Below are 26052 nucleotides of genomic sequence, written 5' to 3'. Positions count from 1 at the left end.
TTCGGATCTGATCTAACGGAGTGAAAGAAGACGCAGAAGCGGATTGGGAAGACCAAGGTGGCCGTGGAAATTGAATTGCGAAGATCAGATGGCATATTTGCGAGTCCATTCCCGCGCGGTCGCTTCGTACCGGGGACGGTCCGTCTTGTACACGTGAGCGATTTCCGGCACCAACGGGTCGTCGGGGTTGGGGTCTGTGAGCATGGAGCAGATCGAAAGTAGCACTGCAACTGTCAGTATATACGTAAACAGCGTCTGTAGGCAGAGAACATACCCTTCGAGATTGTGAGAGCAGGACTCCACTGGTCTCTGAGGATGTCAAGGCAGATGCTGCCGTTGGCATTAATGTTGGGGTGGTAGATCCGAGTGGTGAAGTTGACCTTCGGGGGCTTGAACGGGTAGTCGGTGGGGAAGTGGATGTTCAGGAAGAAAACACCTCCTGAGTAGGGGGAGTCACCCTGGAAGTCGGGTTAGCAAATGATACTCCAAGATAGCAAGGCTGAAGACGCCGTTGGGTGCCGCAAGGTCCTCCCGACAAAGGAACAAAGACACTTGCTACATCCGGACGTCACAGAAGAGATCCGGGTATACTCACAGGACCCATGATAGTTGCTTGCCAGTGGAACTGTGCAGCAAACCAATGTCAGTATTCATTTCAGGCATTATGTCGTTGATAAAGAGGTCTGAGGCAAATCTGCGTTGGATTGCCCCGCCGCAGTCGGCGAAAGCGGCAATGCGACCGTGTGCAACGAGGGGTCGGAGGGGTGAAACCATACCAGGTCATCTCCGGAAGGACCAGCAGAGCAAGAAGAGGGGGGATCACTGTAAAATGAAGACGACCACGTTAGCGCAGTTCTATACATGCCCTGGCAATGCGTGATGGCACAGGTGCTGTCTGGCGGAGGGTAGACGAACGCCCCGCGGCTGTGGTGGGGTGTAACACCAGGCGGCGGCAAAGAGGCAGGCGAGGGGAACGAGATGATGAGGACAAGTCTTACCGGCCGAGGTCAGTGAGTTCCTTGTTAATTCTCTTGAGAGCCATGGCGAATGTGTGATGTGTAAAGAATGGAGAGGATCTCCTAGGTTAAAAGTGCAAAGCGAGTGGTATCGAATTTGAAGGTGGAAATCTGCACACGATTTCCCAGTCAGCACAACGGCGAGATATGTAAGAAGAGAAGAACAACGACAACGACGAACAGGGGCAAAGAAGAGGACGACTAGCAGAGTCGACTAGACTGGAGGGGGAAGTTGAGAGGGGTTGAGGATGGAATGGAGGAAGAGACTCACCGTGGGCTGATTACGTCGGAAGACGAACAGGAAGAAGAGGGGGAATTGGGCTGAAGGAGAAGAGGAAGAGAGAGAGGAGAAGAGAAAGAAGAGGGAAAGTCAGTCAGTGGACGGGAAGAGCGAGAAAGGGAAAGGCGGGCAACCCAGCCCAGTCACCAGCCCCTCTGAACCCGTATTTACCGGTTATTACCGACTGATTACTCGGCTTATTTAATCGGGTTTACCTTAGTCAGGCGTCCGTCAGCCACTGTTGCGCCACACCCTCCCTCTCCTTCCATCGTCATTTCCCAATCCAGTCGGACATTCTAGATGCATCATTCTGCTTCTGCCGATTTTGCTCCTTCCTCTTCTTTCCAATAGTGATCATCCAATAGTTGGATACCCAAATATAGGCTATTCCCCCCAAATGAATAATCCAAATGACACCCGGTACTCCCCGTCATCACCAACATCGTCATCATTCCCAAGTCGGCCCTGACAATCCAAGATATCCACCTGAACAGCCCCTCTCTCCCTTCCATTGTCAGCCACACCTTCAATTTCGGGTCCCTCCCAGACGGGTATCAATCGGACGGTGGACAAAACCGATAGGCTGAGTGGTTACCGGCAGTCCGCTCACTTTGTTACTGGTGGCCACCACCGTTGTTTGCCCAGTTGCAATGCTGGTTCTGCCCGTTGACTGGGTCAATATTATCAAGAATAATGGATCTCCTTTTTTTGCCTTTTTTTTTTCTCTCTCTCTTGTAATATAACTCGTAATCTATCACTCACACCTACACACCTATTAGGCTATTACAGTTAGATGACTAGTCTATCTACTATCTACTTGTGGGATAGTGACTGCTTCAAGTGCATGCATATGACTTCCTAAAAGATACTCCGACTTATATTAAGGTAGTATACCGATCCTGCACCCCTCTTATTCTAGCAGACACTATACTATACAAAAATATAGATTCTCATAATCTGTGCCACCCAACACCCCACAGAATGAATTTAAAATCTTCCATCAGATCCATTTCTTTCCCGGCGGCAGTGGCAACGGCAAGTTGCAAAACAAACTACCCTACTTTGTAGTTTGGTACGTAGTTTTGCTTCAAACTCTTCTCTAAGTACTGTACTTTCCATCCCCACATCCATACACATGTTGTAAGTAGTATCCCCTCTTCGGCAACAACCAACCAACCCCCTCTTAATAGTACTCCGTATTAAGTGAAACACATGTTCTATTCTTTAAACTTTCTTCTTCCCGAAGTTGCACCAAAACCTTGAAAACTCCTCCCTAAGTTCTCTGTGTGGTCATACTTCCACCATCGATCCGGATCATTCATTGGGAGGCAAACCCGAATTCTTTACCACCTAAGGAATTATGACTAACTTTACCCAAGTAAGTAACTCTTCCTGTTTGTAATCATGTTACATACCGTGCGGTTTGCGGGTGCCCTTGCCACGTGGCGCAGCATGGGCTTAGGTTACTTCTTTTTTCACGTGATGGGGAGGACCCTTCATACCTACTAGTATTACTATGGTTCACACTGTTTGGAGTAGGACATATGAGAGATAGTCTGTGGGTACGTAGTGCTTGAGATATCGGGTATGGTTGGGGTTATTGTAGCCCCGTGTTTGAGTAATTGTGGTTGTATATGTACATGTATGTATGAGGGATTCATCAGGTAGGTAGGTAGATGAACTGAGAGTTAGGGGTGGAAGTGTCTGCTCGTCTAGACGAATGCCTGGACGCCGGTGATGGCGCGGCCGAGGATCAGGGCTGGTTGGTGGTTAGTCGCGATTTATACAGGAAAGTAGTACAAGGTGGTACTCACTATGAATGTCACTTTGTCCCTCGTAGGTCTGCACCACGAACAGGTTGGCTACATGCCGGGCGATATGGTACTCGTCACTCGTTGCGTTGCCGCCAAACACTTCTTGGAGACTGTAATAGGATTGATCAGCTTGCTTTCCTGCCAAAGGTTGTGATGTGAAGGGCATACATTCTCGAGTTAGCTAGAGCACGGTCACAGTTCTGTCTCTTGACCATTGAAATCATCTCCGGTGTGCACTTTCCGGCATCCTTAAGCCGGGCAACCTGTGTCGCAGCCAGGGTGCCGTATGCAGCATCCGTAGCCGCATCAGCCAGCTTCTTCTGGATAAGCTGGTACTTCGCCAGCGGGTTACCCTTGAACTGCTTGCGCTCGAGCGCATAGGTGCGGGCACGGTTCAGGCAATCTTCAAGCGCACCCATAGCTCCAAAGGCAATGCCCAGACGGGCGCTGTTAAGGCAGGTGAAGGGACCAGCGAGCCCTTGAACCTCGGGGAACATGTTCTCCGCGGGAACAGGGCAGTCATCCATCTGGATCATACCAGTAATAGAAGCGCGCAGGGCAGTCTTGTTCTTGATGGCGGGCGTCTCCAGAGTACCCGGTGGGCATTGGCTGCGCTCGACGACGAATCCACGAATCTTGCCCGTGGTCTGCAGCTTAGCCCAGACGATCATGATGTCGGAGATAGGGGAGTTGGTGATCCAGGTCTTGGTGCCAGAGAGCAAGTAGTATCCCTTCTTGGTAGGATGCTCCCGGGCGACTGTCTCCATGGAGCCAGGGTCAGAGCCGTGGTTGGGCTCAGTGAGACCAAAGCATCCAGCCAGTTTTCCCTTTGCCAGCTCCGGGAGAAGTCTGTCCTTCAGCTCCTGTGTACCGAAGTCATGGATGGCCGTCATAGCTAGAGAGCTCTGCACAGACATTCCTGAACGGTATCCCGAGTCCACACGCTCGACTTCCTTCGTAATTAGACCGGAGGCCACGGTACTTGCGCCGGCGCAACCATACCCTTCAATGTTTGCGCCAAGAAGGCCGAGTTCGCCCATCTCGGTCAGAATCTGGCGGTCATAGTTCTCGTTCCGGTAGGCATCTAGTATGCGCGTACTTATTAGCCATGATCCACCACATGAGTGTTTCCCTCGCCGCCTTAAGGAGTGGCGGGCATACCTAGAACGCGGGGTAGCAGGCGTTCCTGGCAGTACTGCCTAGCTGTGTCTTGGATAGCCAATTCCTCCTCTGTGTACAACTCCGAAGCGACCAAAGGATCCTCCCAGTTGAAGGTCGTAGCGTATCCACGGACCGAAGCATTGCGCGAAGCTGCGGGTGCTCGACACAGGCGGTGGAGGTGGCGCGAAGCCGTGCGGAAGCTGGATGGGTTCATGATGTGAGATTGTAGGCGCTAGTAAGATTATGAATAAGTGAGATATATCTGTAACCAAGACAATATTAATTGGAGTGTCCAAATGTCTTGGGATGCGAGAGGCAACTGGGGTTGCGACAGCCAAGGGATAGATGGTTCGGGGGTTGTTGCGGGGAGACATTCATCCAGGCACACTTTCGGTGTCTCGGTTCCCCCAACCTCGGCAATCCGTCGGGAAAGATGCATGCGAGCATTAGAACTTACCCAAGGACACACGGTGACAATGTAAGTAATTGATTGATATTTTACTGGATTATAAAACAGACTCCAGCAGTAGATATGCTCCTTATATGCTTCATGATCAGTGAACTTCCAACTCCCCAGCCGAGCCGCGGGGACACTCTTCCGCGGCCGAGCTCGGCTTGCAGGCCGTTCCGTCGGCGCTGGCGCCCAATAACCGGTCCTCCTCAGAACTTGTATGAATAGAGCCCAGGCGGATATCTCGTTTGTCCGGCATTTCGCTGTACGGATTGCCATGTATAATAAGGACGGTAGTCTACGAGGAACAGCACTGAATACTCTACAATACTGTCCGCCGTCTAGTATTCATCACATCATGAATCTGCAACGGTTGCGAGGCCAGCCTGCGAAGGCGATTACTAGAGGGACAACCCACTCTTCTGGAATCAGCTAAATAGTTTGCTGTTTCTAAATCAGAGCCGACTGACTCGTTTCTGGACTGTATTTTGGATACTATATACACCATGGTAAACAACTGGTGCTTCGACTTGCATAGTCCTCAGTAAAGACTGACTCATAGCCCTGCATTAGTACCACGGCAACACGCTGCCCCATACGGTATGCTCAAGCAGGCATCTGGGACTGAAGGAAATCAAACACCCCGGTCGGGAAGTAATCCTCATCGAAACCCCAAAGATCCGCCATCATAGGGTCCACCGACCCTTCCGAGAGGCCTGTCTGGGCTTTCACCTGTGTCGCATCCGAGTCGAAGCTATTTCCTCTCTCAGCAGACAAGGGAGCGACTCCCAGCAATGGAGGAGGGGGGTTCAGTATCGTGTCCCGCTCTCCAAGGGGCTGAGCCCCGGGGATAACAACCGGTTTAAACATGGGCAGAGCATCATGAGAGCTATGTGTCAGAGACTGGGAATTACCAAGATTCCTCTTCTCCCATTCCTCCAACCCCGTGAGCATCTTTTTTAAGCCACGGGCGATATGGTGGCTGAGATGGTGCTCGCTTGCACGCTTACTACATGAGACCATCATATTCACGATCCGCCCAACCAGCTCCCGCACGTATGCGACATCGATGTGTAGGCCGGCTGAGGAAATAGAATTTTGCTGGCCTTGGTTGTTTGGAATGCTGCTCGAGCAGCCCTTGGCTGCAATCTTCAGCAGGAAAACGGCGGCAAAAGTGATCATACTGTGGAGGTACAATGGGACGCCAACCAAAGCCCTCTGAATATCGGGTTCATCTAGGACCACCCGAAGCGTGTCTATGGCGGACTGTATGGCTATATTCGCGCGCTTCTTTCGCTCAGCAGACATGGGTCGTGTCGATATCGAAGAGTGATAGGTCCGCAAAGCAACCGAATTCAGCTGTAATCGAGAAAAATGATAATGCAGATTAACCGCTCTGTAAGGATATGCACCGACATATCGACTCCCAACTGCTTGTCGAGCCACATTAGCGAAATGTGCACCTAGACAATATACTGAGGAACAGAAAACGTACCCAAGCGCGGATACCAGGCTATCCGCCAGTTGTCAAGGTCAGCGTCATATTTATCGATGGTAGAAAATTCGCTGTCGGGAACCTCCAAGTCGACATCGGGTCCAAAGGCGTGGTATATTCGGGTAAGAATGATAAACAGATCGACCTGGCTGTGCAGACGCAAGTCACCTTGCTGCACGTTAGGGGTATGGGTGAATGTATTGTGGTTCTTGATGCTCTGGTCCTCGTGGATTATTGGGGGTCGTCCGTACGCGATGGAGAAGTGATGTTCTAGGGTCTAGGCCAGTCAGTCTCGTTGCAGAAGCCCACCAGGGCTACAATCGATAGCGTTGAGACATACATAAAGAAGATACCACAGCCTAGCTTGTTCTATATGCTCTGGAGAGCCTTGTGTTGCTTTCCGGTAAGACTGATGCAGGTTGCGCTCCGTGGCAATCCGCACTGCATACCCAGACAGCTTCCAGCTTACGTCTGCAAGCCAAAACGCGCCTATACACAACGCGCGCAGATCATCCAGGGTGTGGTGTCTGTCTAGCATTGATTCTGATGCTAACCTAGCAAACTCCGTATAGCAAATATCGAACGTACGTTCTTTCTTGGGTAAATGCAGGGCTGTGACAGCGAGAATGGCGGCGGAGAGCATCGAGGAAGAGTTCCTCACAGAGGTCAGGTCTTTGTGGTCCAGCAATATCCCATCCCAAAGATAACGGCTAAGTACTTGATCAAAGTAGGAGAAAAGCTCCTCCGCCTCGTGCAAATCCACTACTCCCCGCGAAACGAAATCGGTGACAAGAGCCCGATCTGGCGCATGATGCCTTCCGGGCGAAGTTGTCTGGATATCGCTCAACTGTGTGACTTCGTACAGACTCCCCATCGGAGCCGTGACCAGCGATGAGGTCCCATTCTCTTCCCTGTCCAGGGCGTATTGTGAAGGCTGTTGGAAGGCGGTTTCGGATTTTCTGGGCTCCGATGCTACTCTCTGCGCGCTACTCTCGAGGCGCTCTGCTCCAGCATCATGATCCGTCCCAAGGGGCGTGCCCTCTGTCGACACTGTAGAATCCTGCCGGTCTCTTTTCTTTGATAGCGGCTCTGATGCCTTTCCATTAGATTGATAATATGAAAGATCGGGTAGCTGGGCCTTCCGTAGTAGGTCTGCCATTGCGAGCTCTATTGTGGCCTTCCACCTAGAATACACCGGAGATAGTCAGTCACTGGGTCTCCTGCAAGCTATGCGAATGAAAACAAAAAGAGTGGTAATAGTTACTCTGTCTCATCGTCTAGCAACGTCTGGAGGCTTTTGTTGACAACACATTCCAGGCCCATGCGACGACATCTGTGACAAACGGTCTCCCCCGCATTCATATCACAGCGGACCTTATGGCGCTTGCATTCCGTACAGGCTCTGATCCTGCGCGAGATCTTGGGAACATGCCTCGGGCTCTGCTGTGAGTCATTTTCCGGGGTATACTGTGGGCGGGTACTCTGGGGAGAGGCGGCAGAGGAGGCATCACCGTTGGACTCGAAATGAAGACGACTTCGCTTCATGATGCCAATGCAAGACGCATCGTCATAAGCAAATCATGTAGCTCGCGCGGGAGTGGGGATAATTCCGGGCTATATCCACCACGAGAGGGCCAACGGCGCAGGAACAATCCTAGGATGGGAGAGGAGAGAGGGGTCTGGGGGTGGACATGGCAAATGCCGGCGGTTGCGTTTCCGAGAGCTGCGATTTGCCTGCTCGACCGAGAGTCCGAGACGGCCAGGCCCGATAACAAACGGCGCCTTACTGCTTTGGGTCCTGCACGGGGCCTCGCCGGGTGGGGCCTGGTGGCCTTGCAGCCTGATTACTCTTATGTAAGAGGGGCCGGGGAACTTTCCACCGCGGGGCGGATGTCTGTCACGTGGAAGAGAGCTGCCTGGATGCCGCTAAGCCTAACCGGGTCTATAAATGACGCATGTCGCGTAGCTCTCCGCGGCGCGTCACTGTCGCGGCTCCCCTCTGATTTCTGCCTGCCATTCCCTTCCAACTACTTGCGGTGACTGCGAGTCTGTACCTCACCTGGTTTTGGATAGTAGTGAAAATTTCAAGATGGGTATTAAACGTGAGTATTCTCAATCAATATCACCCCACCACAAGACCGCTCTGTCGCAGCGCATTCTCCATCCTCAGGAGCTCATGGGAGCTGACCACGCTCAGAGCTGTATCAGGTGATTTCAGAAAATGCCCCAGATGCCATCAAGGCAGGGGACATTAAGAACCACTTTGGCCGAAAGGTCGCTATAGTATGTCAAGCCCTCCTACCCTCTTCGCCGTGACTCTCAGTGAGCAAGCTGTTCTCGTTTCAGACAGAGCTGACGAAATTGAATTTTAGGATGCGTAAGCTGCCGTTGCCCGCATTATCGCATTGCTTGCATTCGCTAACTGTCATACAGCTCTATGAGTATTTACAGTTTCCTCATTGCGGTCCGTTCCGAAGGTCAGCAGCTCATGAGCGACACCGGAGAGACAACGTCGCATTTGATGGGCATGTTCTACCGCACTCTGCGCATGGTCGACAATGGCATCAAGCCTCTGTACGTATTTGATGGAGCTCCCCCGAAGCTCAAGTCCGGCGAACTAGCCAAGCGATTTGCTCGGAAGAGCGAAGCCACCGAGGCTCACGAGGAGGCTAAGGAAACCGGTACGGCAGAGGATGTTGAGAAATTCTCGCGACGCACAGTACGAGTCACCAGAGAGCACAATGCAGAATGTAAGAAGCTTTTGAAGTTGATGGGCATTCCGTACATCGATGCCCCCACGGAAGCCGAGGCGCAGTGCGCGGTTCTCGCGCGCGCTGGAAAGGTCTATGCAGCTGCTTCGGAGGATATGGATACGCTATGCTTTGAGACGCCAATTCTTCTGCGCCACCTTACGTTCAGTGAACAGAGGAAGGAACCCATTCAGGAGATTCATTTGAACCGTGCGCTGGAGGGGCTTGGTATGGACCGCAAGCAGGTATGGTCCCGAAGTTCATTTCGGTATTACGCCTCAAGGATGCTTACTGATGTGATATAGTTCATTGATCTCTGTATCTTGCTGGGTTGCGATTACCTTGAGCCCATCCCCAAGGTCGGACCCAACACGGCGCTGAAACTAATCCGTGACCACGGAAGCCTGGAGAAGGTGCTTGAGTTTATGGAGAACGACCCGAAGAAGAAGTTTGTCGTTCCTGAGGATTGGCCCTACGAGGATGCTAGAGAGCTCTTCTTGAATCCCGACGTGAGGGACGCCAATGACCCCGAATGCGACTTCAAATGGGAAGCGCCCGACGTGCCCGGTCTGGTAGAGTTCCTAGTCAAAGATAAGGGATTCAACGAAGACCGCGTCAAGAACGGCGCTGCTCGCTTGCAAAAGAACTTGAAGTCCGCTCAACAATCCCGCTTAGAAGGATTCTTCAAGCCCGTCGCCCGCACGGATGAAGAGAAGGCGAGCCTGAAGCGCAAACACGACGAGAAGATTCAGGAGCAGAAAAAGAAGAAGAAGGAAGAGGCCAAAGCCAAGAAAGAGGCCAAGTCACGGCCTCGCGGTGCCGGTTAAATACCAAACATACGACTTTGTCCCAATTGGTTGTTGGATAACGACCAAGAAAAAAAAGCAGCGACACTTTGACCGACATCACACGTTGGCATATAAAGTGTCCACCGAGTCCTTCCAGAACTCATGGTGTTTAGAGGCGTTATCGGGTTTACTCATTCACAAAATGCAGCAGTCAATTATATGTGTAACTAGTTACTTCAGGCGAGAGGCGTTTCAACCGGTGGGATAAATGGATGGATGATGAATATGCACGAGTGCAGCATGCCACGTATATACCTACGACGTGGAATATTCTTTTTTGCTGTCTAGAAACAAAAGGGTTAAAAAAGCAATAACCAACACATACTATAGATAGATAAGGCAGCTAATAACTCCGCAGCAAACTGAAACTTTGTTGCCTGACATGTTTACACTTGTTCTAGGCTTGGAGGAGGGGGGTTGAACCCGACTGGTAGTCGTACATGATTCAAATCAAGGTTTTGTTGTACTATGTAGATCGGGAGAACCTGGGACTCGGTGAGACGCATCGCATTGCGTGCGCCCCTTTTACTTCTACTCCATTTTTTCAATAGAGTTCTGTAGGATCGTATCCCAGCTTCATGTAGTATTAGAAGTATATTGTGTCCTACTATTAGTTTTTAGCCTTTTTATTTTTTTTTATGGTGTGTAACGGTCGTACGATTGATTGCTCTTGGAAGGTGGGTGGTGTGGGGGCACGCGACTGTCCGCTCTACTACTGCTTAGTACTCCCGTACCCTACCCTACTCTGCGGGTTCAACGCGCATTGATGGGAGCATTGGTTCTGCCCGTTTTCCTGTGTACTATATGGGATTATCACTATTGGGTATAATGTGTTTGTGGATAGCTTTCTCTGATGGGTTCTATTAAATAATATTATTGGGTGATTTTATCCTTTTGGTGGCGTAGTCATAGTACTACTAAGTATTCTAGCCTCTCGGGTGAGGGGAAACTACTACTACATAGTAGGAAATATATAATATGATGTGTGATTAACATCCACTAGCAGGATTCACAACGCTACATACTGACCAATAAAATGAGAATCCACATATTCACAGAGTCCAGACCATTATTAAATAGCAAGAAAATAACGCATAGCAATAAGGTAAGCAAGTGGGCTAAAGCCGTTGTGGACGGGAGTGAAGTAGATCACGGATGCTGAAGCCGAGGGGGACCCTGATACTCTCGAGCCAAGCATTCCTCAAGCTTAACCAGTCATCCATTCGCTGTCATATTCAATTTCAGTACCTGAATTATTCTAGACATCTGAGATTAAGCTACCATGTGGAATAGACCCATATATACCGTGGTTTGGGAGGAGGATCAAGAAAGAACGTTGTCCTCTTATCAGGGCTCGTGATCCGGCGTCGGCGCATGGCATCAAACGATCAACCGGCCCGCCGCTGATATCAACCATCCACTCTAGATATCGAGTCTACGCAACAACCCCAAACGAACAACCTATTCCAAAGAGAGATACCTCCGCGAAAGCCAATGAAATAGATGATATCAGGTGGTACAAGAACTACCAAGAGAAAACATATATCTACTTCCAAACCATCGAACCGCGAGCAACCGCCAAGCCGATGTAACCACGGGATCAAAGTCAATGGAGCTCTGGATCACAGAGCAAAGAATGGTCGATCATAGGCCCGGATTTCCCCAGGACCTTTCACTCTTGCTCACAAGCTCACTGGACAACGTTAGTTCTCAAAGCTGGGTCTACCACCCCCCAATTTCCCCCAAAGTCAAATCCATAACATCATCTTGTTACCTCGTGACCCCAGAGCCTCTCCGCACGAGGGAAATCAGAACAAAGTGAAACATGAACGCCTCTTGCCCACCCTAACCCCCCCAGCCGTTCCATTCATAGTTTTGCGCCCCAGACGTGAAAGACCAATGAATGTGATTGATGCAAGGGGAAAGAGAGGCGTCAAATCGGTTCTATTTTTCTTATGATCATCGTGTGTAAGTTGGGAGTTGATCCGGGAGCTTGATCGGACTGCAGCAGAAGTAATCGGGCGGACACGGATGGATGTGATCTGGAGTCCTCGGGGTTTTTGGGGTTAGAATCAGGGGTTGGCTATGTATTTTACGGATATTTGTAGATATTGTGAATGATAAGTCTGTGACAAATTCGAATATGGTCTTTTTTTAATTAAAAATTTAGGTTGTCGGGTGTGGTGTGAATGCGACTGGAGATGGTGTGGTGGTTGCGAAAAGCATCAATCACAACGGGGACGGCTGATGTTGGGATCAGAATGATTGCGGGTTTCACAAACAACATAAATAGATAAAAATAATTTAAGGTGGTAGGGAGATAGTAACGCCACTGGAGAAGTGCATGGAGCAACTTTTAGCTTTCAAATTCTCAGTGGAAAGGGGGAAAATGGAGGAGAAGCGAGCACGCGTAGGAATCATTGCTGGATCATGCGCGTCAAGAAATAGTAGGAAGCAGCAACTCGGCCCAGAAGGAATGCATAGACAATCTACAAGAAGACCTACACGAACATGATATGATAAAACCAAATTAATTTAAGCCACTACACAACCGAGGCAAATACACAGATAAATCTCACACGCAAAATGAGACGAGGAGAGAAAAAAATTTAAAAAAAGGAATGAGGGAAAAAAAAAAAGAGGAGAAGGGCGACCTGACGTGTTGTGCTCGATTGTCGAGTTGATCCTGTGTCAACACCCGCTGCCCTATAAAGCGCGGATGCCCCGCGGCCTTCCACCCCTTCCGTCGTCGACTGCTTTTCTTCTTCTTTGCTTCCATCCCACCAACAACCTTGCTTCTGCAAATCATCTGGTCCATCTTCCTTGTCCATCACTCCTCATCATCTACCTTTTATTTCATCTCAAATAACCCACACCCATCCCACCTTCATCATGCCTCCCAAGAAGACTTCCACCACCGGCACCACCACCACCAAGAAGTCCGGCTCGAGCCACGCTTCCTACCGTGGTATGTTTTGACTGATCTTTCACCACCACCCCATCGCGTAGCATTGAAATTAATATCATTTTTGTCGCGAATGACTGCTGATTCCATGAATATAGATATGATCAAGGATGCTATCCTGAATGTGAGTTAATCACGCTGTTCCCGGTGCGCGTTGGGATGACGGGCGCTGGGCGGGATCTCCGACCGTGACACGTCTACACGGTGCTTAATTGTCCCAACGCCCCATCGGGCTCCTGCTTGTTTCTCCTCCCAAATGGGTCGCTGACATCTTTCGCAACAGCTGAAAGAGCGCAATGGTAGCAGGTAAGTTGTTTCGTGTTTCTTCTCCCCCGCTCGATGCAGGGTCCCGTTCGCTGGCGACGTGGCAACCTACCACCCTGTCCAGGTCGCGATCTCGGCTGACTCGTCTTGTTTCTCCTCGACTGTAGCCGCCAGTCGATCAAGAAATATGTTCAGGCGAACAACAAGATTGCTTCTGCCTCCACCAACGCCTTTGACAGCCAGTTCAACAAGGCCATCAAGGCTGGTGTTGAGAAGGGCGAGTTCCTTCAGCCTAAGGGTAAGTTAATCCATCGCGCGCATTATCTTCTTATGTTGCAACGGCATTCGATGCTCTCGACACGGAAGGCCGTGTCTTGAGTGTCGCCGTTCGCGTCTTTCGCTTTTCCGTCTTGATTTTTGATGGGGCGTGTCAACTGACGCGTCGTCAACCAGGCCCGTCCGGACCCGTGAAGCTTGCCAAGAAGGAAGCTGCCCCCAAGCCTGCTGCTAAGGTAAGTCTCTATCAATAACATCTGGAACTGATTGAGAGTTATTACTAACGCCGTCTATAGAAGACTGCCACCAAGGCTGCTACTGCTAAGAAGCCTGCTGCCAAGAAGACCGAGAAGACTGAGAAGGCCGAGAAGCCCAAGACCACCAAGAAGGCCACCACCACCACTGCTAAGAAGCCTGTTGGCCGGCCCAAGGCTAACACGGCCAAGCCTCGCAAGGCCTCCACTACTGTAAGTTGTAGACCCATGCCTTCTCACCCCGGACGGACAGAGTATACTAATCTTGAAGCAGGCTCCTGCCGTTGTCGACAAGCCCAAGGTCCTCAAAACCACCAAGAGTGGCCGGGTGACTAAGACGACGGCTAAGCCTGCAGAGAAGGCCACCAAGAAGACCACTAAGAAGGCTGCAAAGGAGACTGCTGCTTAAATCTGTGGGCGCCTGAGACCGTGTTGTCGGCGACCACTTGAACCCGGCTCCTCCTAGTCGGTGATGTGTGCCTCGGATGATCTTTCTCGAGCTATATTCCCTTTGTCTCTTCTGCTGTAATTTTTTATTTCCTTTACTTTTTTGTTCCTTGGCCACTTTTTGATCAATGGGGGAACTGCTTCTGGGATATGCCGTGGATTGTTTACACTTTCGTTTTCAGTGTCGGTAGGGTTGGCGTCTTGCGATGGATCTTGCACCGGGATATGTTTTGTGCCTGACTCTTATGTTTCTTTTTTGGGACACTTGTCTAAGGACAGGTGTGACGTTATGCAATGAAACTGCTTGTCCATTTCTTCAATTGAGCTGAGATGCAGTGTAGCCAATCTGTAGTCTGATGGTAGAGACATCCTTGAGTATACTCTGCTAGTGGCGCAGTATTCGTCAACTCTATCAAGTCAAAGGAATGATCCTCAATGATGCGCAAGAAGATTCGCAACTAGCGCAAATCAAAGAACCGAATGCACGCCAGTACATAGATATCTATAGTTCTATACACAGTAGCTCGAAAACAGTCAATTTTAAGCTTAATGTATGCATCCGCGGGTGTGCTTAGTACGTACGTGCTAGAAAGAAGTGGACCGACCGGGTGGGTTGGACTGGGAACTCGGATGAAGTCACTCACCGGACCGTCTAAGTAAATACTAACTAGATAGGATTTACTACCTACTTACTATTCGATACCGAAGCGTGGACGGAAGCCGGAAGCTCATTCGACTAGAAAGCCAGTAGATTACTTCCCATACTTACTTTTTAGCACCCGACCGGGTCCTCCCTCCCCTCCGGCCAAAAATAGCAAATTGCGCCCACTCAACTTTTCCAGGTCCATTTTTTTGCCTCCCTCTGCTGGTTGTGGTTTTCTTTCCTTTCCGGGGGATCCGCTGAGTCAGGGGATAAGTGATTAATTAATTGTGTTCATAAAAATGATGACTTGGGTTATTATATTACTCCGTGGTATTTACTGGAATAAGGAAGTAGTTGGTTAACTCCGAGGAGAGAAGAGAGGTGGGTGTTTTTGTGCCTGGGGCTTTGCAATATTACGGGGGGTATGTATGTTTGGTGGCCCGGTATTGGGGATACAGGACGTCCCAACTACTATTACTACTATGTATGGTGTTGAAATGAAATGAATGGAAATGAATTGAATCGATTCGGAACGACGTCAAGTGTAGTCAAGTATCTTTTCTGCTGCAACATACAGAATGTTCATCCCTGGCTAGGGCTGGGGATGGGTTGTGATTCTCCCGCCTATCGTTTAGTTAATATGCGCAATGATTGGATTGATTCGCTTTGCAGGTGACCTGATACATCGTGGGTGGTGGGAAACTCCCTACCTTGTGAGTAGTACCTATTGCGTCAGGGCAAGGAGGAAGTTGGTTTTGAGGGGGGAGGGAGGGGATGATGATGTGACGTTGGCATTACTGGTGATCATCAGTGCAGAATCCACTGGAAAGGCGGGATGGGCTGTTACTATCTTGTACGGACTGTTAAGGAGATAATATACCACTCAATTTGATTCTGTTGTTGTATCGAATGTCAGTTTCTCGAGTTTGAGGAATCGAGTCGAGACGCCGGATCGTTGGTTTAGTTTAATTGTAGTCGTTGGTTATTATAGCCCCAGCCACCGTTTTCCCGGAGGAATTCTGACGTTGGCAGCCATAATGCAAGCCAGATGTATCTACTGCGTACATGGCTTGAGAAATGGAAGATCTGTAGCTATCATTTGTCATTTCTTATTGACGAGGGTCATTCCTGCATTGGGCGGGCACGTAATCATCAAACCAGGGGGGGCGCGCGGGCTGGGCTGGGCTGCCTTCACAGTGTGTGGACTGTGGAGGGAGTAAGTGAGTGTGCTTCATCTGCCCATCCCTACTTTTCAAATCGATGGCAATTATAATCGACGGGGGCGCGGAGAGGCCAGGTGTTGTTGGATATGAAAAGTGTCCCACCAATCTACTCCATACGCTGGAGATCATTGCGACAGCTCTTGCCCCCCCCCTCCCCGAGATTCAATCAGGGGCTGGCTAGTCACTTCTCTGAAAGTAGTAGTAGTAGTAAGAGCTCGAACATGATTTTCCAATCTAACATGTCATGGACGGGTGGAGACACGACCCGACAGATGTTCCTTATGCATCCTGGCTGTACGTGCTCGATTAATCTCTCCGGTGGTCGTTGTGTTGGATGGTTATCTCTTGTCTTGCATGCAGCCAGCGTGTGTGAGTGGTAAGGAGGTTTCGGTGGTACCTTACTGTGCCTCGTTCCCCTTTTATTTCATCTGGCACTATCTTCTTTAAGTAGTTTATGTATATGACTAGTAGAAGATGGAAAAGTGTCCTTTGTTGTTCAATTGACCAGAACAGCTAGAGAGAGAATCCTTTCAGGGCTTAGTTAAGGGTTCAGTAGGTTGATCGGCTCAGGGCGTGAGGATGGTTAGTTAAATGATTGATGGATGACCTTTTTAGATGTCTGCCTGCGACGGGGTCATCATGCCAAGCCTCCTGATACCATCATACTTACATACGGTATGGAAGTACTAGTATGTATGTATGTATGTATGGATGTATGTATGTATGAGTGGTTCGGTCAGTCACGGGGAGGAGAGAGAGGGGGGAACACACCGGAGAGATAAGATACCTTGTTTTTTTTTTATTCTGTTGCATATTTGCATGGGGATGGGGTTTGAAGATTGTTGAATGATCTCTCTGACTGCTCAGATTTAGAATCTAACTTTTTCTTTCTTTCTAATAGAGGGTGTGATTCTTACCTAGATATACTACTTGCCATTCATCGGTACACGGATCAGTACCCAACCAACAACCCGAAGAAAGCTGAAGAGTGGAGCTGGTGCTACTCTTTCCTTATTATCGGACCAGACTCACTCACTTACTTCCTCCCTCCAAACCGGGTCCTTTCCCCTTCTTTTGCACTTTGGGTCTAACTTTGTTTTTCAGCAGCTTCTGGGAAGGAGTTAATAATCATCGTAATAATAATAACAACCACACATATACAGTAATCTCTCAGATCATATTATTATTAGGCTGGAAGAAAAGTGAGACAGGAAGGGGGGTTTTGTTGTTTTGTTGTCAAAAGGAAAAGGATTGACAAATCTTCCCTAGACTTCTTCTTTTTCCTTTTCTCTCTCCTTTGCACTGTACATTCGTTCTCCCTCTCTCTCTCTCCAACTCTTTTTACGTAGTTGTGCCTGTCTCTCTCTTTTCCCCTTTCGCGTGGTATTACCGTTACCAGTTACCACCAGTTCTAGCCAAGGCACAGTACAAGCCGTAAACTCTCCACGTTCGTTCGTTTTTTTTTTAGCTTGCGAAATACGGGTACCGTCTCGGACCTTGGCATCTTCTGGAGTCTCTCTCAGGTTGTCTCTCTTTCGCTCTCGCTCTTCCGTTTCGCTCTCGCTCTCTCTCTCTCACTCTCGCTCTCTTGCGTCTTCGCTCCAACTTCATTCTCTTATCCTGCTGCTCTCCCCCCCATCATTTCGCCATCCTCCTCCCCTCCTCTTCTGTCCATTCCACCAGACCTCGCCTTTCGTCTTTCCCTACCGCTGCCAACCTCATCCTTTCCTTTTCCTGCTTGTCGCTAGTTTCTGCAACTGATACCCCGACCGTACACTCTTCGTTTCTCTCACCTGTTTTAATTTCGATTGTACACCTTTTCCACACCCCCCGTCACCTTCATCGGACCGATCCTACCAGCCTCCACGCAAACCTCAAACCGCGGACACGTCGATTGTGTCGTACCATCTGCCTCGTCTAGTGTTCGCCTGAATATGCCTATCAGTCGTTAAACTTTCTGCCGCCCGCTGGCTTCCCCAGCTTAATCCGGGAACTTCGACTGTTCTTGCATTGCAACCGCTGCCATTGATCGATTAATCTCCTTCCCCCCCCTTCCTCTCGCGCTCTTACCCCCTCCCTTCTACCCGTTGCGTCGCCGATAGGGTCTTTCGACTTTCCAACGACCCGGGACCTCAGTACTCCTACCTGCCCCTAAATCCTGAGGCTAATACCGACCTTCCCTCATCGCTACTTCCTCCACCCCCGCTCTCCCTATCTCTCTGTCTCCGCTGGACTTCTGAGCCAACCCAAGCGACCATGCCCTCCTTTTCTAACGACGTCGCATACCAATCGTCCACTGCAACTGCTACTCACCCGCGTCCATTTGACTCACCGCAGGGGAAAACGTCGGAGAAAACGTCCGTCGGAAATACGTTCTTATGGACAAATTGGCCCAATGGCGACACGAACCATCTGGATGCCCCTCCAAATGACCGCCAACTCACCAACGGCAGTGCCTACTCCCTGAATGGTCCGCGCTCCAGTGCCAGCTCATATACGAGGGAATTGCCGCATTCGAAAGACGGCAGCATGCACTCCTTGGGAAATGGTTCGGCCCGGGAACCCAGAGAAGGCGGGAGGCCCTCGACAACATTAGATCGCGATGTCTCGAGGAAGTCAGTCGAAAGAAGCGTTCGTGCAGCCTCTCCGACGGCATCGGTCACCAGTCAGCAGATCAATGGGACGTTGAACTCCCGATCGCTCAACGGCAAGCCGACGGTGAATGGAGACTATCCTCGACCGTCCGCTGATGATCTGGTTGCTCCCGATGTAGTAGCTAATGCTTCGGCGACGCGATTGTCCACCTCTCAGCCTGATGACGCTGGCCGTCTCTCGCCGGATCCCGATCGATTGTCGCCCTCCTCGCCCTCCCAGAAGAGTCCCCATCGGTACTCTTCTCCCCCTGTACCATCTGGCATGGACGGTAATGCGCAAGATCCGAACAACACCGGCCTTCGACATCGACACACGTTGCAAGTCCCACGAAACAGCAGCGGCCGCCGAAGTAGCCGGGACCAAACTGAGGATGCTGCCTACAGCAGCGGTCGGTTGTCTCCCACGGCCGGAATTCGCCGTACTTCTTTCAGCTTGGCCCGGCGCGCCACCCGCACCAACCAGTCAGACATGCTTTCCGACGATGCCCCTCCGGACGAAGATGCGGCTCGATGGGCGGAAGCAATCAAACAGAGGCGAGCTTCCAAGAGAAGACGTCGGGATGATGACGACGACGACCACGTTATCGTTGGCACCAGGGTCGACCAGAACCATGTGAATTATGTTACTGCTTACAACATGCTCACCGGAATCCGGTTCACGGTGTCGAGGATCAATGCGAAGATGGATCGGGAGCTGACTCCGGCCGACTTCGAGGCCAAGCACAAGTTCTCTTTTGACATGTATGCGCCTAGGTTATTGCTCACTATATTTGCCATTACGTTACTGATCGTTGATGTTGGACAGAACCGGAAACGAATTGACTCCTTCCGCCAAATACGATTTCAAATTCAAGGATTATGCGCCCTGGGTTTTCCGTCACCTTCGGGCAAAGTTCCGACTTGATCCGGCCGACTACCTTATGTCCCTAACCAGCAAATACATCCTTTCCGAACTTGGCTCGCCAGGAAAGAGTGGAAGCTTCTTCTACTTTTCCAGAGACTACAAGTACATCATCAAAACAATCCACCATTCCGAACACAAACTCTTGCGGAAGATTCTTCCGGAATACTACAGACATGTCGAGCAAAACCCGAACACTTTGATCTCGCAATTCTACGGTCTTCATCGCGTCAAGATGGCTTATGGTCGCAAAATCCACTTTGTTGTCATGAACAACCTGTTCCCTCCTCACCGCGATATCCACCAGACATTCGACTTGAAGGGTTCGATGATTGGACGTGATCTGCGCGAGGAGGATTTGGAGAAGAACCCGAGAGCGACTTTGAAGGATTTGAACTGGGTCCGGAGGAATCGCGAGATACAGTGTGGTCCGTCAAAGCGGGACTTCTTTTTGGCTCAGCTCAAACGTGATGTTGAATTGCTGAAGAAGTTGAAGATCATGGACTACTCTCTTTTAGTGGGTATCCACGACGTGGGACGAGGGAACGAGGAGAAGCTGCGGGACAAGACGCTACAGGTTTTCCAACCCGGGGGTGACCGTGAGGAAGAAGCCAGTCCAAATATGCTGATGCGCACGCCTTCCAAACTGGAGAATGAGCGCAAGGCCCGCGAACTGCGCATGCTGATCAAGCGTGAGCGTCCAGTGCCGCTCGACAAAGCGGCCGCTAAGATGCCTGAGGAGATCCTCGATGAAAGGAAATACCATGTCTTTTATGCCGATGATGGTGGATTCCGCGCCACGCACGAAAACGGTCAGCCTGGCGAGGAGATCTATTATCTTGGAATCATTGACTGCTTGACTCACGTAAGTTGATTGCATTGAAATAATTGGGTTTTTTTTTTTGACTAACTGGCTGTGCAGTACGGAATGGTGAAGAAGATCGAACACTTCTTCAAGGGTCTTTCACATGACCGAACACAAATTTCGCCTATACCACCAGAGGGTTACGGTGACCGATTCATCAACTTCATCAAGGGCATCACAATGTCCAAGGAGGAAGCCGAACGACATCGGGAAGCCCGAGCAGAGGGTAGGCCCTCAGTGGAGCGTTCCGAGTCTGTCGAACGGACCATGCAAGCAGCTGAGAAGGAGGCTGCCAAGGATGTCTCGCACGCCCAGCCTCGGACGCTATCGACTGTTCGAGACCCGTCAGACCCCAGCGGCGTTGTTGCGCCTTCATTCTTGCCGATCGTCGATGAGGCTGGAGAGGCCAGTAGCGTTGGAGGGCAAAGCCAACATAGTCGCCATGGTCCACCTTCTGCGGCGGAAAAGGAACTTCCTCCGATTCCTCAACAAAATGGGATGCCCTTCGCTGGAAAAGGCAAGGCAGTGTCTCGGAATGAGCAACCTGGCATGGTTTCTGTCTCAGGCAGACAATAACCGTCACGGTGCTAAATTCCAGTTGTTTTTCATGATATCCTCGTTCGCAGCTCATAATGCTTTGTTCATACCCTGGCGCCATGGATCCTCTACTGCTGCCCGCAACGCATCTTCCTCTCATCTTCCACCTTTGTCCCGCAAGCATCTCTGTGATAGTCTCATGTTACCACGATTGATGTGATTTCTTGTGCATCATCGGGCGCTGCCCGTCTGTCAGGATCAACCCTGACATCCAATGGCTCCTGCTTGATACGGATCAATCCTTTGATCAAATGGTATCATTCCGGGGCTCTACTTTCATTTCTACCAACACTGCATGGCAAGCAATATTCGATCATGTTTCCTAACATCTTTTGTATCAACTACCTGTCTCTCACTCTCTTCTATTGTCTGTCTTTTTTCACCCTCTCCTCTTTCCTAGTGTCATGTCTCGACAGCCTGTTCTGTCGAGTCAAGCTTTTTAGCTTGTGCATTCTGATCTTTAGTCATGAAGAATCACTTGGTATCGACCAACCCACTTGCTTCGACATGACCCACAACTTTCCTGTATCAAATATTTCTACCGTTTCCTCCTTTTTTTTGTTCCCTTTGTGCAAACTTCATACTGCTGAACACTCACCTACTACATCTGGATTTCTTATCCAGCCTCACTCTTTGACTGACTATATTTCTTTCCTTGCCCTTTCCACATCTTTTGGCTTAGCATACATTGTCTGGTTGTTTGGCATCGTTGGGCCTCTGTTTGATTGTATACATGGACGGGAGCAGCGACTTGTGCGCGTGAGCAGGTTCGAGCGACTTAATTCTGTTGGTGTTTCCCCGCTGATGTTCTGCTTTTTTCTTTTTTTCAAACGCATTCCTCTTATCTCATTGAGCTCGTCTTTCCTTTAGAAGATTGATAGAAGACGCACAGCAAGTAGAGAATTGATACCATCATCGCCTTTTTCTGTTCAATGAATATCCTGATACTCTAATATCTTGACACTGTAGATCGTACGTAGATACTAAGTTCATATGTAGTAGCAGCAATTACCGACTACTCCGATATTCAGGGGGATAAAGGACATCTATAGAAATTTACTACTACTACTACTACTACTACTACTACTACTACTACTACTACTACTACTACTACTACTACTACTACCACCACCATATTTCAAGGAAGGAGATTATATTTCAGCCCACAAATCCAAATCATAATTCATTTCGCACCGACACTACTTTGCCTAAGTGGGTATTTCCATGTTCAAATTGAACAAACCAGCGTAACCGAGCAAGGAAAAAAAAAACATCAAAGTCAAGATGTAAGCAAGCAGTAAGCAGGAAAACACTCCGATAGGGAAGAAAAAAAGAGAAAATAGACGAAGGTTCATCATCACAAGTTAGAGAAGGAAGAAAAGAAGAGAAAGGGAGCATTAAAAAGAAGAAGAGAAGAAAAAAAAAGAACAGTACGCCATAGGAAGATAACTATGGCTTGGCTTGGCTTTGAGAAAAGGGAAACAGACGAAAGGCGACGCGTGAATTCGCGAAGATCGACCAGAAGGGTGAATAGAAGAACACAGATGACGCCATAGCAAGATGCATGAAAAAGTTCATCCGTCCCCGATGCCATTCACGGACGAGTCGTTAGGATGTGAGTGAGCATGGGCTGGAGGGAGAGAAGTAAAACACAAGAGTAAAAAGTAAGGAAGAGAAAAAGGAGAAGAAAAAAAGACCGCCTGCCGCCTCCCGTGAACGCCACCTCAATCCAGTGATTCAGTCATTTTTGGTAGTTGCTGTTAGAGACACTTTTGTTTTACTATATTTTGGTGTTGTGAATTTGAAAGTTGTGGAGGGAAATAGATAGGTAAAGTCAGTGCATTCATGCACACCCATCTTCTGTGAGTTTCTCGTCTGTGGGAGAGATGAATCAAAGCTCATAGTAAGCACCGAAAGTAAAGCGCACGCGTGAAAAGTCGTAACGGAAAATAGCCAACTCGCGTTATTACTCGGCCTTGCCTTGGGTAACCTTAGCAGCCTGGATAGCGGACATCTTCTGGGTCCATCCTTGAGTGGGCTGAGGTTTCTTGACAGTGCGCAGGTCGTCAGTGGAGAATCCAGAGATACGCATATTGTACTTGCGCTCCAAGACAAGCTGAATATCGCGAATCTCGAGAGTCGAGGACGGGCGCAATTTGGCGAGACGGCAGGCATCAGTGATCACATCGTCAACAAAGTCATCTGCCATTTGAAGGATGAACTGCACACAAGGGCAATTAGACTATTATTCATTCCGAGAAGAATTCTGGGAGATAACGCGACTTACCTCTTCAGCATCAGGAGTGAGTCCTTCGCCCTCACCACCGCCAGTGACCTGACGAACGAGAATATCCAGCATCTTCTTGCTCAGAACGCGCTGACCTTCACCCTCGAGCACGTAGCCAGGATGTTTCTGGATTGCAGGCTGGTTCATGACACCAACTGCGCCGTGACTGGGTCCGCCAGACAACGTGGGTCGAGCAGGAGCCATGTTAACGGGCTCTGGAGGAGGCACGTTCAAGTTTTTCGGGATTGCCATGTTGATGCTACGCGCGTTAGTATCAGCCGAGCGGTTGGGGATGTAGCCCTGGGGGTGAGCGTGAGTGTTGGCCCCAGGCTGGGTAACGTTCTGCTGCTGGTTCATGTTGTTATTGTTGTTAATGTTGTTGTTAGAGTAGTTCTGCGCAGCTTGAGCCATGGCAGCCTGCTGAGACAAAGGACGAGGTTGGACCATGGTCTGAGCCCCAGGAGGAGTTGGAGTTGAACCGTCCACGTTGGGGACTTGAGTGAAGGTGACCTGTGAACCGGGTGGGCCCTGCTGTGACTGTGCCTGGACCTGGGCCTGCGGCTGTTGCTGAGGTGCTTGCTGCGGCTGCTGCTGCTGCTGCTGGGGCACAGCAGAGACGGCAGACGTGGCGCCCTGTGTGGTTGGCGTCTGACCAGGCTGAGAAGTTGAAGGCGACATCGCAGTCTGTCCCGCCTGGTTGCGTGCAGCGGAAACTGCCGAAGTGATGGTGTGAGGTGCCGGGGTAGGGGTCTGGCCTGAATGCATGGTGCCGGGGACACTCGGTGGACGGCCGTCGGCGGGGCCAGCAGCTGTACCGGGCGCAGCTTGACTAGGAGCTTGTTGAGGATGCGCTTGAGCAGGAACATGTTGTTGGACACCAGCTCGCTGTTGCTGGGCCTTGAAGGTATCCTGCTGTTCCTTGAATTTGTTCAGGAAGTCGCTTCCCTCGCGGTAAAGCTTCTCCGCCGCAAGTTGCCGGTTCTTGAACTCCTGCACCTCCTCCTGGGTCATATTTCCCGCAGACTGACGCGTCGCAAACTGTTGTCTGAGATCTGCGATCCGCGCTCGTCCGATCTCCTGCTTCTGAAGCGCGATGCCATATCGTAGTTTGGCTTCGGGGAGCCAAGTCTGGGCCTGCTCGTTGCTGATGTTCGGAGGGAGGAAGAACTGCAGCGTGTTGACTTTCTGTTGGATCTGCGGGAGAAGCTGCGCGAAATTCTGCGGATTGACCGACTGCGACCGCTGGACTGGTTGACCTGGTTGCGCAGCGTTTGCCGCTTGCAATTGCTGATGTTGCATTTGGCGGCTCTGCTGGAAGGCGCGCATGCCTTTCATGAGATTTTGAGAGATCTGGGTCAGTCTCGCATGAGCCTGTTGATACTCGGTAGTCTGCGGTTCCCGACTATTGAGATGCTCCCATAAGGTCCGCACGAGCTGGGTGTGCTGGGCTTTCTGCTGGTCGTTGAGATGGGGGAGTTTCTGGACTTGATCGGTTCGGATCAGGTTGGAGTGCTGCGGCATCATCGGCTGGGCTGCAGGGGCCTGGGGTTGAGCAGCCTGGGGCTGTGCCTGTGAGTTGTCCATCCTGACAATGATGGTGATTGGGCTGCGTTGTGGGGGGAAAGTGAAGACAGCGATGGGGGGAAGAGGTTGGATAACACTGTTTGGGATAGCGGAGAACGGGTTTCTCAGGCACGTGTCCCGAGCGCCCCGACAGGCGTTAACGAAGGTAAAAGGGGATCGGAACGAAACGAGATTAGATGAGACTATGCCTAGGAGCGAAGGCTTTGACAACTCGCAGCTATATTTCGTCTGAGAGGAATGGAGGAGCGGAGCGGAGGGTTGATCGGGGAGAAAGAAGTGAGAGATTTGGAGATGGCAATTGGGGGTCGGCGAGCCTGAGGCTTGGCAACGAGTACTCGCTGCCGAATGAATGAAGTGAGGAGAGCCAGTAACACCCCAAGTCCCTTTATAACACTTGCTCAACAACAACAACGTTTGTTTTACGGATCACTTCGGCTTTATTGGACACTCTCATACAGTGACGTATTGAATGAGAAACGTCTGAAGCAACACTCATCTAATGGTTCGGTCTCCTCTCCCGGATGGAGTGAAGCTCTGACGGTGCGATGAGGAGACGCTTTCATATATGCTGTTGCGTAACTAAAGTAAGGCTTATTGAGTAAGAGGGAGAGTGAATAAAGCCCCAGGGGGTAATGCCAATTCTACAAGAGATGAAGCCAGGGCTAGGCGATGGTTACAACAGCTCACTCAAATAATGAATCTTTTTGATTCAACAAAGTAGGACAAGACCGAATATCTCCTATAATGATTAAACCTCTAGGTGATATGGTAATCCTCCTTGGAGGACTCCGAGACACTCAATCGGTGCGGATTGGTCATGCCTATACACAAACTGATCGACATCTTTGATCTGCAATGTACCAAATCCATTGTTCAGATTAGCCGCGTGATGCCTGTATGAGACGCATTGAGATGATGCGCCCCAAGGAATAGCAAGGAATAGCTAGTCCTGACAGTTCAGATCGCGGTACATCCTCGCTAAAAGTTAATGATGATGATATAAGCGCAAGCATGCAGTCCTGATGAGTCTCCGTGGCCGGACTTGGCCGCACCAGAAGCTGCAGAACATCTAGCGATATTGGCAAATATCCAAGGCGGGGAGTAGCCGCACAGCATCCATCGAAGCTGAATAGTTCGTCGGGCTAGACATTGTTTTCAGGGAGACTTCCTGTCGTACCAATGATAACCATCTGGATCAGCCATAGTGGTAGTGGTGTCCACTGTATCTGTATGGAAACGACCTGCCTTTTGAATATTGAGGCGACGTTGTGAGCGCT

The 26052-nt window shown here is 50.1% G+C and overlaps 8 protein-coding genes across 8 annotated transcripts; 4 read left to right on the top strand and 4 right to left on the bottom strand.

Annotated features, from left to right (window-relative positions):
- Positions 1 to 84: 84 nt before the first annotated feature.
- Positions 85 to 1042, bottom strand: UBC4 (putative ubiquitin conjugating enzyme (UbcD); the record flags this gene model as incomplete). Its single annotated transcript, XM_041681975.1, has 5 exons — positions 85 to 224; positions 275 to 458; positions 596 to 625; positions 777 to 822; positions 999 to 1042. The coding sequence occupies 5 exons, from the start codon at positions 1040 to 1042 to the stop codon at positions 85 to 87; spliced, it is 444 nt and encodes a 147-aa protein (XP_041548864.1).
- Positions 1043 to 3008: 1966 nt separating this feature from the next.
- Positions 3009 to 4485, bottom strand: AKAW2_80902S (acyl-CoA dehydrogenase; the record flags this gene model as incomplete). Its single annotated transcript, XM_041681974.1, has 4 exons — positions 3009 to 3055; positions 3111 to 3220; positions 3279 to 4194; positions 4272 to 4485. The coding sequence occupies 4 exons, from the start codon at positions 4483 to 4485 to the stop codon at positions 3009 to 3011; spliced, it is 1287 nt and encodes a 428-aa protein (XP_041548863.1).
- An 843-nt stretch (positions 4486 to 5328) lies between these two features.
- On the bottom strand, positions 5329 to 7762 carry AKAW2_80901S (uncharacterized protein; the record flags this gene model as incomplete). Its single annotated transcript, XM_041681973.1, has 4 exons — positions 5329 to 6155; positions 6218 to 6494; positions 6558 to 7401; positions 7482 to 7762. 4 exons carry the CDS (start codon positions 7760 to 7762, stop codon positions 5329 to 5331), a joined length of 2229 nt encoding a protein of 742 aa, XP_041548862.1.
- A 544-nt stretch (positions 7763 to 8306) lies between these two features.
- On the top strand, positions 8307 to 9794 carry fen1 (multifunctional nuclease RAD27; the record flags this gene model as incomplete). Its single annotated transcript, XM_041681972.1, has 5 exons — positions 8307 to 8319; positions 8415 to 8500; positions 8590 to 8594; positions 8651 to 9212; positions 9273 to 9794. 5 exons carry the CDS (start codon positions 8307 to 8309, stop codon positions 9792 to 9794), a joined length of 1188 nt encoding a protein of 395 aa, XP_041548861.1.
- A 2913-nt stretch (positions 9795 to 12707) lies between these two features.
- Positions 12708 to 13983, top strand: AKAW2_80899A (histone H1/H5 family protein; the record flags this gene model as incomplete). The annotated part of the gene is made up of 7 exons (XM_041681971.1): positions 12708 to 12783; positions 12879 to 12904; positions 13064 to 13086; positions 13212 to 13342; positions 13498 to 13556; positions 13617 to 13787; positions 13936 to 13983. The coding sequence occupies 7 exons, from the start codon at positions 12708 to 12710 to the stop codon at positions 13981 to 13983; spliced, it is 534 nt and encodes a 177-aa protein (XP_041548860.1).
- Positions 13984 to 18143: 4160 nt separating this feature from the next.
- On the top strand, positions 18144 to 20883 carry MSS4 (1-phosphatidylinositol-4-phosphate 5-kinase; the record flags this gene model as incomplete). The annotated part of the gene is made up of 3 exons (XM_041681970.1): positions 18144 to 19282; positions 19347 to 20307; positions 20365 to 20883. The coding sequence occupies 3 exons, from the start codon at positions 18144 to 18146 to the stop codon at positions 20881 to 20883; spliced, it is 2619 nt and encodes an 872-aa protein (XP_041548859.1).
- Positions 20884 to 21219: 336 nt separating this feature from the next.
- Positions 21220 to 21774, top strand: AKAW2_80897A (uncharacterized protein; the record flags this gene model as incomplete). The annotated part of the gene is made up of 1 exon (XM_041681969.1): positions 21220 to 21774. The coding sequence occupies one exon, from the start codon at positions 21220 to 21222 to the stop codon at positions 21772 to 21774; it is 555 nt and encodes a 184-aa protein (XP_041548858.1).
- A 1096-nt stretch (positions 21775 to 22870) lies between these two features.
- TAF12 (putative transcription initiation factor TFIID subunit 12) lies at positions 22871 to 24775 on the bottom strand (the record flags this gene model as incomplete). Its single annotated transcript, XM_041681968.1, has 2 exons — positions 22871 to 23125; positions 23192 to 24775. The coding sequence occupies 2 exons, from the start codon at positions 24773 to 24775 to the stop codon at positions 22871 to 22873; spliced, it is 1839 nt and encodes a 612-aa protein (XP_041548857.1).
- Positions 24776 to 26052: the final 1277 nt, after the last annotated feature.

The sequence above is a fragment of the Aspergillus luchuensis genome, chromosome 8, assembly GCF_016861625.1.
Source record: "Aspergillus luchuensis IFO 4308 DNA, chromosome 8, nearly complete sequence".
NCBI classification, from domain to species: Eukaryota; Fungi; Ascomycota; class Eurotiomycetes; order Eurotiales; family Aspergillaceae; genus Aspergillus; species Aspergillus luchuensis.
The sequence above is the reverse complement of the archived record's forward strand: the minus strand, read 5'-3'. Positions and strand labels throughout refer to the sequence as shown.